Genomic DNA, 16,964 nt, shown 5'->3' on the forward strand with positions numbered 1-16,964 from the left:
AGAGATTTAATTTTAACAACATACTGTGATTTATTCCTGTCTGTCGTAAAATATATCTCTTATGAATAAAAAAGTATTATTACACTTTCAAAAATAGTTACCTGGTTTAATTGAAGTTGTCAAGCAAATGGCAATACACAGAACAAAAACGGAGCTGCCATTATGGTAGATATGTAATAGGGCATAAATACATAAAAAGATAAGTTAGGATTGTCAGGCTACAGGATGGTTAATATATATTATATTTCTCGATTGTCCTGTAGCCTCTCAGTCTTTCCTTATCATTTTAAAAATGTTCTCTCTATTTCATTTCTTCCAAGTGATTTTTTCAGATATTGACTGTCATGGTGATCTTCCTCTATTGCACATAAAGACTTACCTTTCCTAATAACATGACTGACTGCCTGCACTATCTTTCCTGCTTCTACTCTGCTAATATTACAGACATCAATACCATAGACAAACATTAACTCACTTTTAACAAGGACCACGATGGCGTGAAACAAGTTGTTATATGCTGAATCTTGCAACTGCTTTCTCCTGAAGGATTTCTTTTGTCTGTGCACTTATGTTTTGGTCACGACTTAGTCAGTCGTTGCGATCAATAGTCATTTCGTTAATAGCATACTTTTGTTGCTGATATTTATATTTTTGTTGCCACAACTGTTAAAAAGATGCACTAGTTGAATGCTTGCAGCTCAGTTGGCATTATAACATATTGTTTAAAACATTTCATTACAGTACAGTATATTATGCATATACAACAGCTTCTAAATTAAACAGCCATCTGTTTAAAAACTGCAGTATATATAACTGTTCCATATGAGTGTGATAAGTGCCCTGTTTCAACAGGTATGAGTGTTCCTTAAAGTGTACTTCTATTCAAATTTGCCATAGTTGATGACTTACAGTATCAAAGCTGACATACTCTCATGAGCAATTGAATCAGAAAGACATACTTTGTAGTGTGTAGCATCTCTTTACACCCTGACAACGGCAGTAATGTATCGTGATGGATTCCAAAAAACACTGAAAGCAAGAGGGAGTCATCCACATCAATGACCACTCAAACTATAGCTTGGTGTCTATGGTGCACACATCTTGCTCAATGGAATCACAAGTGTGCTGAGTGTGATTGGGGTCAGGTAATCTGGGGAAGGGTGCACAATCACCTCCATGGGTGGGGGGTGAGTTACAATTTTCATACAATTTGAGAGTGATAGAGAGGTAAATTAGCTTGCTTTAAATGTATATGTCCCCGCAGGGTGCTGTAGATGAGCAGATGGATGCACGTGATCATACAATAAGTACCCATTTCATTCTTTTGTGAGAGACAATGACCGATCCATCAAGGGCCCAATTTCATACCATGTAAGCAGCATCCACACAAGAATATTTACAGTATCTGGCAAGCATGACACATTGCCATACATGGTTTTCTATACAGGGTGTTACAAAAAGGTACGGCCAAACTTTCAGGAAACATTCCTCACACACAAAGAAAGAAAATATGTTATGCGGACATGTGTCCGGAAACGCTTACTTTCCATGTTAGAGCTCATTTTATTACTTCTCTTCAAATCACATTAATCATGGAATGGAAACACACAGCAACAGAACGTACCAGCGTGACTTCAAACACTGTAACAGGAAATGTTCAAAATGTCCTCCGTTAGCGAGGATACATGCATCTACCCTCTGTCGCATGGAATCCCTGATGCAGCCCTGGAGAATAGCGTATTGTATCACAGCCGTCCACAATATGAGCACGAAGAGTCTCTACATTTGGTACCGGGGTTGCGTAGACAAGAGCTTCCAAATGCCCCCATAAATGAAAATCAAGAGGGTCAGGAGAGCATGGAGGCCATGGAATTGGCACGCCTCTACCAATCCATCGGTCACCGAATCTGTTGTTGTTGAGAAGCGTACGAACACTTTGTCTGAAATGTGCAGGAGCTCCATCGTGCATGAACCACATGTTGTGTGGTACTTGTAAAGGTACATGTTCTAGCAACACAGGTAGAGTATCCCGTATGAAATCATGGCGGTGAATCGAGGAAGTACGGTACATACTGACGAAACTAAAATGAGCTCTAACATGGAAATTAAGCGTTTCCGGACACATGTCCACATAAAATCTTTTCTTTATTTGTGTGTGAGGAATGTTTCCTGAAAGTTTGGCCGTACCTTTTTGTAACACCCTGTATATCAGTGCTGTGCCATAGATGTGTACCAATGTGTGTGACTCATCAGTCCCAGTGCCCTTTCTCCATGTGCTGATCATGCACAGATGATTTTACTTTGCCAGTACAAATCTGTGTGGCTTATAAGATGTGAGCAGACACACTTGTGACACATGTGGCTCCTGCATCCCACAATGAGAATGTGATACTGATGTTATGGGCAGTCACTGGTTGAAATTTGTCAGCCACTGAATTTGTAAGTTTTGGCCAATTTGTTCACTCCTACTGTCAACCCCAAGATAGTTAGCCATAACAGCAACACAGCCCATGACAATTCTCTCTTCATGCTGGCAGTTTTCCCTGAATCAATGTCATCATGGTATGTTGTTGACTTGGTAGCATGTGAAAAATTCAGTACCTGCAAAACCTGAGAGATGAAGTGTCCCATCCATTGGCCATCTAGAATTTGGCCCCAATCAGAATTGCTGAAAACGTGACTCTCAGTCATCCTGCACTCATCTGCCTTGGCAGTGCAAGATCTGATGACATCCCAATCATTCGACATTTTCCATGGCAATAGGAGTGCATTACAGAAATTATCACAATTGCTCATGAGTGTACATAGTATTGGATATATTATTGTGCCCCTCTGCCACTATAAGCTAAATATCTGACTGTTAATGTTGAAATATAAAAGAGTGAGCTTGGTACATTGATCCTAAAGAATGAGTGTTAAGTATCATGTACGTACTTACTTTCTAAACTAGTTTTCACACAGATTTGTTTACAAAAAAATTGAGCAATGTATTTAAATGTCTGATTGCCATCGTTTACAGATATATTCTTGTACACATGATGGTTAGTATTCACACCTTTCTGCTGTAAATGCAGAAATTCCTAGTATTCAAACTGTTGAAACTGTCTGTAAAATTGACGCACCATCAACATTGTCATAATCTTTCTCATCATTGTCCTCTTTCGCATTTTGAATGCCCAGAAAGGAAAAGTAGGATATTGTTACATGCCAGGAAGACTGATCACTGAATGAATGCTACTTAAACACATTCATTGTTCATTCTTTGGCATAGAAGTCTGTATGTTTCTCTCTTCTTATGTATTCCATCTTTTCAAATGAATTTCACTGACTACAGATAGTTTACTATATAATTTGACTTTATTCTTATTCTTGCAACTGATATGAACACAATGTTTTGTCTTTTTTACATGTAGGCTGGTCCATTGGAGGCAGTGAGGATTCCTAAAGATAAAGATGGCAGGCAGCGTTCATTTGCGTTTGTTGTCTTTAAACACGAAAGTTCTGTACCTTACGCGATAGCATTATTTGAAGGGACTGCATTGTATAATAAGGTTTTACAACTCAAATCAAGGCAGGTACCAAACGAGAAAAATTTTGGAAACATGTCCCATCAACGTGCATACTCTGCTCCAGTCAATTCAAATTCGAAACCAAGTGCTTCACCGGACTTTCACCATTTGCTTCAGTTTGGACAACAGATGCTAAACCAAGGAATGAGACCTTCAGATCCAGTTACAGGTCTAAGGAACTTATATGAAAGTCAGAGGGGAACTTCAAATTACCTTGGTGCACCTTTTCATTTAAACAGCCTTCAGGGAAATTGGTCCAGTAGAAATCATCCTTATAGTGTGCATGGAAATGGACAGAAACGAAAAAGTTCTGACCGTGACCGAAATTATCGGAGAGAACATAGGAACAGTGACAGAAAAGGGTTTAGTCGTTATTAAGGAATCAGTTATTGCATTGTGCAGTTGGTCATTGATTAATTGTAAGGAATGAATGTACAAATATTTTTACCATTTTTTAGGATTGTAATGTAGACAATTTTCATACGTCCAGAAATGTCTTCACTAATTTAAGATATGTGAATTTTCACCTTCTCACTGAGGGATGCATGCAAATGGACACAAGATTTTAAAAATCAGCAGTGCGATCACAGTTTATTTTGTCACAATCTGAATTTATAACTTTGTCTGTACTAAAATTGTATATTTTATTTTAATACAAAAATAAATTGTGGAAGAGACATAACTTTGTTATTTATATGTATTGCTCAAGATTGGAAAACTAAAAAAGTCCCATACAGCAAACACAATGCTTAGTGAAAGTTTCCATTTAGTACATATTTGTTAGCAAAGGAAACATCAATAAACCAATATTTTGTTTCCTTTAACAAAAGTAATAAATGTGTTCTACTTCCCTTTAATAGTTTAACTGTTCACTCTCTTTTTGTTTTTTACTAAAAATACAGGGAGTCAGTTTTCCATGTAGAAAGGAAGATAGCTGATAATAGGAAACTATCTAATAGTATGGAAATGTAAGGCAACACACAGTGCTATAGTAACTGTAACTGAATTTTCTCCATATGTATTTTTGTGTTTAGTTTGTTCCTTGGTCAACTTTTTGTTTTGAATGTCCAGTTTCTTCAAGCATCTGGCAATCTCTTTAACACTGTTTTTGTCTGATAGATTGACTACACATTGTCACACTGTTAATAATTCCTTGCCTCTTCTTCTTTGTTGTCTTTTATTTTTTAACAAAAAAGAGATTTATAAGCAAGGATAGACAGTCTGCAGATAATTGTACTGTGATTACATCAGTGTCTTTATGTGTATCATAATAAGTTGCTTATATTCACACAGCATGCGTATGTGCAGTTAAGAGAAATACTGTCCGCATATCCACTGCATTCACAAGTCTTGTATCCACGTCCGTGGATATTAAAATTTTGTAAACTAGTTTAATTCCCAAAATGGAGACTACGTTATTCAGGAAGAAAAGACAAGGCAAGGCTGGAGGCTTTTGAAATGTGGTTGTGACGGAGGATGGGAAGAATAAGTTGCATGGATAAAGTCAAAAATGAAGAAGTACTGAGAAGATTGGGAAAACAAAGAGAGTTGCTGGATGTAATTAATTGGACGACACGATATTGGATTGAACATATATTAAGATTGAAGGAGGAGGTTATAAAAACAGTCTTAGAAGGGTATGTGGAAGGAATGTGGAGATGAGGGAGGAAGAAATTACAGATCCTGGATGATATAATGGACGGCAGCACAGACACAGTCATTAAGAAGAAAGCAGTGGATCACATGAAATGGAGACAGAAAGGACCTGCTGCTATAGCAGAAAACTTATGATGATGATGGTGATGATTACCCCTTATGATATGCCAAAGCCGAAATGATAGGCTTGCACTAGCCAGAATTTTTTTTGCTGATGTCGGTCCTCATTAATATACATCCCACTGAGTAGAAAATAGAGGCTGATAATGACTACATTTTAATGCAAGATAGCCCATTTATTCTTGATATGTTCTATAAGTTACAGTTTTCTGTCATATCTGCCCAAAATGATTTTGTGATTATTGACAGAATATTTTCACAACATACAGAAGTCAAATGAAGTTATTACCACTCATTGCTTACTGCCAAGTGTTTGTAATATAGTTTGTTTATTAAAAATATGTTAATCCACAATAATATTAAATGATGTAAATATGCCACACTTCTAATGTAATAAGTGTTGTGATTTATGTTGTACTTGAAACATAAACGGGAGTTAAATATGGAGCAAAAGTTTAGAGTGGAGTGTCCTAGAATAGCCTTCATGTCGCTTTGTACAACTTTTGGTAATTGCATAAGCGACAGCTGCTAACATAAATGAAACAGATCTAAGACTGCTCCGAAAACAGAAAGAGGATATGCAAGTAATTGTGCAGAAAAGCAGGAAGAATGTCATGTCACCAGCTTCAACCCTTGCAGATGTACCAACAGTGCATTTACTCTTTCCAGGTTACTGCACTCCAGCCAACAAAGTTGCACTCCATCCCAAATGGGTGATAAGAGTGACAATAATAATTATTACTGTTGATCATACATCAATATTGACACTTTCCTCTAACTTTGAACTATAAATTAATCATTAGTAAGGGTAACCACAGATATATCCAAGGGCAGAAAATGAACTCAGTGGCTACACGTTACTGTTTATGGCATTGGTTGCACGGATTCAAATAAATTAATAAAAACAAGAATGTTTCTGCATTTGGTAGGGCTGGCAGCCCACTGGAATTATAAATTACATAAACGTGGGTGTGAAGTGGAACATGCAGAAGTGGAGCTTTCATTCACTTGGTTAACAGAGCCCTGTACTGGTGCAGATTAGAGGACACGACAAGTGTACAAATGATATGAAGGCAGTGGAAAGGAAATGGAAACTACCGAATAATACATGGGCAAAAGTTACCTGAAACATGTGTAACTGGCTGTTGTATCATCTATAGTTATTATTTTAAAACCATGCATGTGGATTTGCTGTGAGGTTATTAATTAGGCAACAGTGACTGACCACTTGATAACATTGTTGATTGTCAGGTTAACCCTCGAGTAAGCACACCTGTATATAAAGTGTGCTGAACACAAATAACATTGTTTTGCACCTTTCCTTATTTGCTTCACAACTGCAAACCTATACCTGTTCCTTTATCATTGCTTCAACTAACATAGTGATAAATTGTGTTGCCATACATCCAAGTGAGCAGCAGCTAATATAAAATAACTAGCGAGCTTTGTCAGAAAAAAAAAATTATGATTGGTGCTGGAAAATTACCCACATTATAAGTTAGCAGGACAGTTCCACAATGAGGTAGCTGTCTACAAATTAATAAGCAATCAGATGGGCAGTTGACTGGGATGTGATGCAACTGTGCTGTTTAATTCTTCTAGTGGGGGTAACACCTGTCCATGGCAACAGTCATATAATGGAAGTTTTATTTCATTATTATTTAGGTAAACAGTGCTTTAGTGCATATTATGTAAGTTTATTTTAACTTTGTTTAATCAAACTATGATTTGCCACCTACATATTTACTTTGATAACATAAAGACAGCTATTCTTTACATGTGTAGAAAGAAACCCGCGCGCCCATTCGTGTTATGAAAATCGGCATGCCCGCTCAAGGGTTAAATTGAAAACACAGTTATGCTGTCCACTTGTCTGCCGCTGTAGGGATGAACAAGTAGAATATCAATAACACCATACTGTAATAAAAACCTATATGACTAATTTGGCAGCATGCATAAATAGCAGTTCGTTGTTTATAGAATATTTCATTGCTTCAGTAAATGCAACTGTGCTATATTTCCAATATCTGTTGGAAATCGGTAGAGATGTGGTCAGCACTCGAAATTTGTAAGCTCATTTTCTCGTAGCTGCAATACCAGTCTCTCAAAGTTTGAAGAATAGTTTTGTTCCTGACAGCCATGACAGTTATTACATCTTTCATACTTGTGCTTGATATTACAAAAATAAGTGATCAGTCTATGGGTAACTTACGTCCTTTGTTGATCGGATACAGTTTCCAACTGCAGCTGTGCAGGTTAATTTCAGCAGATAGAATTTGGATAGGCAGGCATCACCATTCAGAGAAAAAACTTGTCTATATTCATGATAATATTGTAATGCTAACTGCTAAATAACAAAATACCGTGCTAATAAAGTGGCACTCAAAGCCTAGTCTCATCTGTATATGATTATAAGTTGGCATGATGCTTACTCATTGGCATTTTAGGAAAATATTGGTTTCAGGTGTGCTCTGCACCCCCTTCTCCCCAATAATCTTACCCAATACAGACTGACTAGTGACCTTTTTTTATGATCCATCATACTTGGATATAATGTTAAGCAGGTTAAATAAAGTTACAATTGCAGTCTACTTCAAATGCAATACATATGTTTGCAAAGACGTGGCAAATATTTAGGCCAAAGAGCATCTGTTCTTGAGACATCTATATCAACACACTGCCAACAGCTTACTCTATAACTACTGAAGCAACACGCTTGTTTCAAAATTGTAAGTGTATATGCAGTAACCACAAATTGTTAGAAAGCTTTTAAAGATAATTTTCTCCCCGTCTAATGATGATAGGTCATAACTCCAGTATATTCACATGTCTTGGATTCAAGTAAAATCCTCCTTTGTCCATCTATCAACTGGCCACAAGCTCACATGTCCGACTATCTTCATAATCATATTTCCAGTGTAATCTGTTTCCTGATCCTACAGTTTGTTTTTCTGTCTTCCTAGTAATTCCCACCATATGCCAGTTGCTGAGAAGCACACAGTTTTTTAAATTACAAATTCATTTCTTAATGCAAAACAAGTAACACACAGTGATTGTAAACTTTCAGGCACATATAAAAATAGTTTTGGAAATTTTGTTTAGTGTACTTCAGGTCATTTAGTCATGTGAGAGTCACAGGAACATATTTGCAAAAATGCTGTTTCCGGCTTTTTTAGCACATATTCTCACGGTAATCAGATGGATGTTGTGTCAAAACGATGTGTCTCTAGCTCTTCTCCTGGCGAGAACCAAGTGCTATGTATCTAAAAGTTGTGAGTTTATTTGTTTATTTTAGTGACAGATAGATGTAGTGGCACTCATGTTATTTTGTCTGGAAGGGGTGCATCTCAGTTTTGGGATCAGCAAAATCCTTTCCTACTGTTCCATTGCTTTACTGCCGACAGAGCACTGTGCGACAGTTCTTACCAGGAGATCTGAATGTACAAATAATGCACTAAACGTATAAAAAACTGTGCGAAGAGCAACAGGTTACTGCTCAAAAATGCTAACTCTACAGAGAAACACTCAATACAGAGTTTAACCCCATCTTTCTCTTGTGCCTAGAAAAGATTAATGTGATCAATGCTATCGCTTTCAAAATCTCTCCATAGAAAATCATTTGGCAGAGAAAGACAAGGACTCTGAACACCTAAAGAGAAAAGAGGCAGCTAGAAAAAAATGGAAGAGTGGGCCAAGCAGGAGAATGCCATTTACTGGAATTTGAGCTAGAAGAAGTAAGATGTTGCCCAAACATAATAACTAAGGCCATTTTCTACAAAAGAATAGTAGCTGTTTTAAATCTCACAGTACACAGTACTGGTACCAGGAAAGACAGAAAATATGTATGTCATAAAGATGCAGCTAGATTTTGATGAATTAAAATAGCTCAACATATATTTTAAGAATTCCTGAAGGCCATCCAGTCATTTTGTTCTCAGACACCTGTGGAGGACAAAATCAAAATGTTAATGTGAGCACCATGTTTCTCTATGCAATACAAATATGAATGATCCTATGATACAGCAGTGCTTCTCTGAGCCTGGCCGCTCTTTAATGGAGTGTGATTCAGTCCATGCCAGTACAGAGAGGGCTGAAAACAAATACTGTATGAACTCACTGAAATGGACCAGAATGAGTTCCTGGATCTTGGTGCTATGCAGAAAGAACAGTGGAAAAATACTAAAATTGACAGTAAAGGAAATCAGATACAACCTAAGGTGACACAGCTTCAATATTGCAAAAGCTATGTCGATCAAATGTTTTTTCAGAAATTTCCAAGATCAACAATTCAAAAGTTTGTCAGTTTCCAGATAATCCTGAAATTCCAATACTGTCTTCCAGCTGGAACCAAAATACCATGGAGCACGAAAACTTCAAGGAGAGAAAATAACAGACCTCATGAAACTTTGCCACACCAGCATTATCTAGGAACTGTATCGTACATTTTGCAAAAGTCTTGAGAGGAAACTGGAGATTCAGACAGCAGTGGCAATGTTTGTGATGGAATTAGTGAGAAAGTGAACAATCAAAGGTGACATTGGTACAAAAATCCACTAATGTGCTTTTAATTTAACTGGAATTGCTCTGTTTTAATTTGAAGTTAACTTTTTATACTATATTTTCTCAGCCAACTTCATACATCCAAGTGTAAAACCTCTATATTGATTCACTTAGAATCATAAGGACATGTCTACTCAGCACTATATTAAACAATAAATAAAGGTGAACCAATGATGACTATTAAAGATCTATCACCATCTGACAGCTTTTTAAGTGTATTCTTTAGTGATGTAGAGATTATGTCACTGAAACACAAAATTTACATGTTAAAATACCTTCTTTCATCTCTCCTGTAAAATAGCTAAAATGGAGTTATGTTCCTGTGACCCTCACACAGCGAATTATACTCTCTGTTTCTTTGTTACCTTCAACAGCCCTTAATAAAGAACTTATCAAATTGTTGTGGCACTTTTTTAGTGGTTTGTATGAAGTTTCTACAGCTGATTACACATTACTTTAGACTTATTAGGATTGATTTTCAGGCTTTTCAAACTTGTTCTTAAAATAAATAGTGACACTTGGCTTGTAATGTGTTTACAATCTTTTTGGAGTTTCATACAGCGAGCATATTGAAGTTCATCACATTCAGTGCCTGGGCAAGGAGAATGGGCTACTAGTTAATGCATACCAGGAAAAATGGAGCCAGTAATCTCTCTAGTCACTTAAAATCTGGTCTGTACGTGTGATTTCTTTCAAGCATATGAATTTTCATCTCCGAACAGATTTAGTCAGTAAATATTTTTTGTGCGTTTCTACCTCTAAATTTATTTCCTGCAGTAAAATTGAAAAACAAGAGTACTGAACATAAGATCTTGAACATAACATGAATCTTGAAATGATTAAATGGACTCACAGCTGAGAGATACATTGTACAGGAGCTATAGGTGATTTAGACCGAACTAACGTCCTCTGAACAAAGGTGTTTTAGTTTTTGTTGTGATTTGGAATGATTGTATTAATCATTCAATTTTAATATCTATTGTGAGAATGTACACTGACCTGACAGGTACTGGCATAGTAACAGTGAAGGGACTTCATCACCTGCAAGCACGTTTTTTATTTGTCTTCCCTGAAGTATGGCAATGAGACAGTGACCAGAGCCTCTGACATCCACTTTTCAATTTGAGAAAAGACATGAAAATTATTGTTGTTGGGCAGATGGGCTATTGCACTTTGTAATTTCTGTGGTCATTAATTAGTACCATCAAGCCATCCATGTATCAAAAATACTGCAAAATGCATTAGCACCCATTTCATCACTGCAGCAGTTGACCATAAATACCTAACAATTGTAACAACAAAATGCAAAAATATAAAACTGCCGGAACTGAAGCACACAAAAGGGAATACAGACATCTAAAAAATTTGGAAAATGCAAAATGACTGGATGACAAATGCAAGGGGGTGCAAGCATGAATTGTGGCCAAGCCCCAATTTTATTCAATCCAAACATTGAGGAAGCAGAAAGAGAGACAAAGGAGCAATTTTGAAAGGAAATTAAAGTTCAGCAAGAAGAAATTAAAACAAGTTTGCCCATGACATAGTAATTCTCTGAGACTGCAAAGGAGTTTCAAGAGCAGTTGAACAGAATGGACAGTGTCTTGAGTTGAGAGGAGGATAATGCATTGTAGTCGAATTAAATCAGGGGAGGGTATTAGACTTAGAAATGACGCACTAAAAAGTTGATGGATTTTGTTATTTGGGTAGCAAAAATCTGATGATGGCTATAGTAGAGAGAATATATAATGCAGATTGGCAGTAACTAGAAAAGTATTTTCAGAAAAGGGAAATTTGTTAACAGTGATCATAAATTTAAATGTGAAGAAGTCGTTTTGAAGGGAATTTGGCGGTGTGTAATCTTGCACAGAAGTGAAACATGTATGTCAAGACTGTGTCTTATCAGTATTAGTGTGTGATGGCACAAATTGCAAGTAAGTGATTTCTTCCCAACACTTTAAAGAATGATGCAGAGCAATAGATGATAAGGAATGCAACTATTTGAGAGTGTAAAATGTCAGCCACTAAAGAAGCAATGGCAGGTAATGCCATTTCGAGGTTGTTGAACTTAGTGTTGATGCTATAGAGGAATTGAACTGAAAAAGATTGGAAAAAGAACACTAACAATCAACCTTTTAATTTAAGGTTACTGATCAGCTTCATTATTTCCAGCTATTAAATTTGGAAACAGTTAAAAGAGGTAAGTTCATAGTGAACAAATAATAACTGATTGATATTTAAGGTATTTACTTTTTTCTCCATTGCAACCAGTAAACAAGACTACATCAGATCAGTTTACTATTTATTTATTTACCAAATGCATGCAGCTGAAAGATTAGCTTTTTTAGATTGAAAATCTGGAGAAATTAACCACTTAACATGAGGTTGCATTTCAAATATGCTGCTTTCAATTACTCTGGTTAATAGTTGTTATACATGCTGCAGAATTAGGTGCACTGTCATTTTTTCATTAGCAGGCTGTCCCTCTTGTTCCTAAGGTGAAGTATGTGTCACTTCAACAGTAAGAACAGCAGCTGTAGGGGTGCACTGAAAAGTAGGTACAGTATCCAAAACTGAACAAAATGTAAATGTTACAATCTAATCAGTAAAATATGTTTAGTCTTGTGACCCTTATCTCACTTGTATTGTGTATGCACAGTTCCTTAAATTCTTGAGCCTTTAACTAGAGTAGTTGAAGGGAGCTTTTTTCACCTAATGGCAATACAAAAAATCTAAATAAGTAATTTAGAGTGTTAGTGTCAAAATGATGAACATGATGTAGACAGGACGCTATTCAATTGTGGTGATGATAAAATGTGCAAACATAATTGTTCTAGATTTTGGTTAAATTCTCAGTCACTCTTAAGAAGTAAAACTGGAACAACTATTGTGGTTAATAACTAGGACAAAAATCTACTCTTGGTCAAAAGCTTCATGAAGTCTGTCATTCATACTTGTTGAGAATTTCCCCCACATTATGTTATTGTAACTTACAAGCAGCTTTGTGGAATTTACAATTGGAGGGGGGCATGTAGGGAAATAAATATGTACTAAAATTGTACTCAGTTTAAATACAAGGGCGGGACAAAAAACAGAAACACCGAAAACACATCCCCATACCTGATATGGTGTAGGAAACTAGTTGGAATTCAAAACGGGTCCTGTAGGGTTTTAAAGGAAACCTTATACTGTTCGTCCTGCAAAACAGTAGCAAGTTCAGGTAATGATGATGGAGGTTAATAGTCATCACACAGCTTTCTCTCCAAATAGACCACAAAAGCTCAATAGTATTGAGCTCTACATGGCCAGGGGAGATGTGATAATTCATTCTCGTGCTCACAAAACCAGTCCTGGTTTGTGCAAGCTATGTGAACAGCTGTTGACTTGGAATACAGCATCACCATTGGGACAAACACTGTACAATGCAATGGACCTGATCAGACAAAATTGTCACACAAACCTTAGCAGTAATGCCTTCTTGCAGAGCAACCATGGTGCCCGTGGAATACCCCAATACCACTGCCCAAATCACCACCAAACTCCCCCTCCCCATGTTTCAGTCTTGAGATGAAAACTCAGCCAGAAGTTGAAAACAGTGTAAAACAAGACTCATACAACCAAATGATTTTCTTCCATTGCTTCCACAGTTCAAGGTTATGGCTTAGGCACCACATTTTCACGTTTAAGGCATTCGCATGGCTTACAAGTTGTTTTTGGAATTCCTACTCTCCCTGCAGTCAGTTGCTTATGGAGCTACCTTTGTATTGTTTGGTGTTGAATGGGTTCACAAGTGAGACATTCAGTTCTGTCACAGTCCTCTTTAATGACCATTTGTCATTATCACTCAACACACACTTTCGTCCGCATTGAGACTTAGTGAACAATGTTTTTTCTCTTTCCCCACATGCAGTATAAAATGTCTTTGACATGGTGCCTCTCGAAACCCCAAACACTTCAGCTACCATGGTTATGGTAGCACCCACCATACAAACAGCAGCAATTTGCCCTGACATAATGCACTCACAACTATACTGTTCTGATTATGACTAACACTTGCCAAGTACTGAAGGCATTGCACAGGTGCCGTTCATGGTCAAATATGACAGCTATTGATATATTTACTATATCCATTTATTTGCACCCTTGGAATTAAGATCCCCTTTATATCACGTGATGCTGTATCTTCTCGTGGATAAGAAGAAATAATTTGGGATTTCATGCAATGAATATTGAAACACAATATGTGCAAAACCAAGGAAGATGTAAGATGTAATGCAAGTATGTAGACATATAGACTAAAATGTCAGTTGTATCAAAATGTAAGCTGCAATAACACCTCAGCGCTATAGCCAATGAATAGTTCGATGTTTCAATTATAATATGGGTCACATGTCGGACTTTTCCTCACAGCCTACTATATTACTGTGATGTAGCACAGATTGATTGCTTCCCCTTGCCTTACTCAGATTAATCATTAATTATACTTATTTAAAGAACAGATCAACCAGCCAAAAATGTTGTTATTGGTATAGAAACAGTTATTCAAAACATCTGCTGAAATTCCAGAGGCTTATTTAATGGTGGCATAACTGTGCTGAAAGTTGTTAAATTTTTGGCACAATCCATAGTTTTTCTGTGTTATTTGCAGAACTTTTTAGACACTTTGCATAAGCATGCCTTTTATGTAATGATCAAAAACACTCTGAATAGCTTTCAAGGATGTTGCAAGGTAAGTTGCACTGAGAAGTAATTGTTAGGAAAAAATTTTATATTGTGCCAGTTCTGAGTTAATTGGCATTGAAGTTAGCCAATCAGGCCATTGCATGCACATATTCATGTGGCTTGCCCAATACAGTTAGTGTCAGTTGTTCTTCACAAGGATTTAAACTCACTCTTGTACAAAAAGGTGTGCATTATTCAGGAACACACCAACAGTCATACAAAGCTTAACAACCAAAGACATTCAGTTTAAGAGAAGCCTAAAGGATTTATTGGTGGCCAGCTCCGTTTGCTCCTTTGATGAGTTTCTCAGTAGAACCAATGATTTTGAGTGTGTGTTACAATTTAACTTCTGCACCATTTCAATGCAGTCATTATAAATAAGTTTTGTAGTAGTCTATTATATGTTTATTTCCTTATAAATAAATAAAAACATTTTTTTTAAATTCAGTGGCATTAATGCAATCTTAGTAAATGAGTGTTGTAAAATGATCATTCCATACAGTGTTAAAAAAAATATTTATTTTAGTTGTAAATATTGTCATGTATTATTGTTTTCCTGACATGTTCTACATCCCTGAGGACCTCCTCACTCACTAGGATCAATTGGAATGAAAGTAAATCTAATCCAATCTAGTAGCGTAAATTATAGCACATGAGACTGCTTGGCATTTGGCTCGGGTTCTATCCTTACTGCTGTTGTTTGGCGACACCATCTCTGGCAAGCCACTTGGATTTGTGTGCACAACAGCATGGGTGGCTAAATTCAATTCTAATGAACTTGGAAGTGGCACAACGTATTGCAATCTTGTCTTGATAATAATTTATCAGCACCACCTACCCCACAACACCCTTACAGGCTTACATCCTGTATGTTTATTAGTTACACTGACTTGACTATTCCATCTTGCCCATTACATGACATGTAGTCTTTTGTTGATTATAAGGCAAAAGAAATATATATATGTGTGTGTGTGTGTGTGTGTGTGTGTGTGTGTGTGTGTGTGTGTGGTGCGCTGTTTTTTTGTGCTAAACTGGTATGTCTTGACTTTTTGGATGTGGAGTTATTTATGTTTGGCGATGATGGTGTTACAGAATACAGGTAACTTATGCAGCCGAATAGAGCTGCTAATTAGTTTTTTCACTCTAGTGAAGTCACTATTATATGATCTGTTGCTCGGAACACCTGACTTTGTGACCTAGTCATGAACATAAGATTTCCTCAACTGTTTGCTTATAAAGAAAAACTCTCAATGCGTATCATGAATCTCCATAGGTAATACGTCATACAAGCCTTTGAAAAGGATCATTAAATAAGGACCAAGCACAACAATTATTCCAGACTGTGACAGCCTTACTCAGTATGTCACATTTATTGTTTGCAACCTGCATATTTCAGTTCCTCTCAATAAGAGCATCAACGAATAACACTGGTTGTGATTTTTATACATCCGTACATGAGCTTTATAGTGTGTGTACCAAACCAACACTTGACAGTTAATAGTGGCCATTGAAGGTACCACAACAAGGGTAGGATTTTGACAGTTATATATGTGTGTTGAGTGTTGTGCGCTGTGTGTACCAAACCAACACTTGACAGTTAATAGTGGCCATTGAAGGTACCACAACAAGGGTAGGATTTTGACAGTTATATATGTGTGTTGAGTGTTGTGCGCTAATAACGTACCACCCCAAACATGCTTTTTGTTAATTTTTGCCAAATCTAGTTGAATTTCAGATGATGGATATTATGCAGGGGAATTGGCATGTGGGGAATATCATACCAATGGATAGCCCCATTAAATAAATATACTGTTGATCAATATATTTTTTTCACGGCATGTAAAGCTATCCAGTGGTATGATATTCCCAGCAAAAGCTCTAGTTTCACAAACATTTGCCAAGTGACACAAATAACACAGAAAACTGTATGAGACAGTAAGAACTAGTAAAGATCCAGAAGTACTTTTACACTATAAAAATTATTGTAACATACTGAGAAAAGTTGTAAGGAAATCAAGAAATATATATGGTAGAGAAGAAATTAACAACACCAGCAATAAAATCAAATCATATGGAATGTTGTTAGAAGGGAGACAGGAAAAGTAACCACTAGGGTAGGTAGTATTATTGTTAAAGAGAATGAGACCATCTCAAACAACAGTACACAGGTGGTAGCCAATATGTTTAACAATCACTTCTCAAATGTAGGAGAAAAAATTGGTGAGAATATTTCAAAAGAAAAAGCCAGGCAGTACGTGGAAGAGTCAGTTTTGAAAAATTAGGTCAGATTAAGTTTCATCTAACAACCTCTTGTGAAATAAGGAAAATTATTAAATCTTT

At 36.6% G+C, this 16,964-nt stretch overlaps 2 protein-coding genes across 2 annotated transcripts in view; both read left to right on the top strand.

The window, feature by feature from the left end:
• LOC126092331 (uncharacterized) overlaps positions 1-4,251 on the top strand; it is a 36,562-nt gene extending 32,311 nt beyond the window's left edge. The window contains exon 2 of the mRNA XM_049907868.1: positions 3,414-4,251. Within this exon, the coding sequence (XP_049763825.1) occupies positions 3,603-3,947 (345 nt within the window). The 5' untranslated portion in view covers positions 3,414-3,602 and the 3' untranslated portion in view covers positions 3,948-4,251. The remainder of the gene's footprint in view (positions 1-3,413) is intronic.
• LOC126092327 (serine/threonine-protein kinase grp) overlaps positions 1-16,964 on the top strand; it is a 146,058-nt gene that overhangs the window by 32,785 nt on the left and 96,309 nt on the right. The gene's annotated exons all lie outside the window — the stretch shown is intronic.

The sequence above is a fragment of the Schistocerca cancellata genome, chromosome 7 (genome assembly GCF_023864275.1).
Source record: "Schistocerca cancellata isolate TAMUIC-IGC-003103 chromosome 7, iqSchCanc2.1, whole genome shotgun sequence".
Taxonomy (NCBI): Eukaryota; Metazoa; Arthropoda; class Insecta; order Orthoptera; family Acrididae; genus Schistocerca; species Schistocerca cancellata.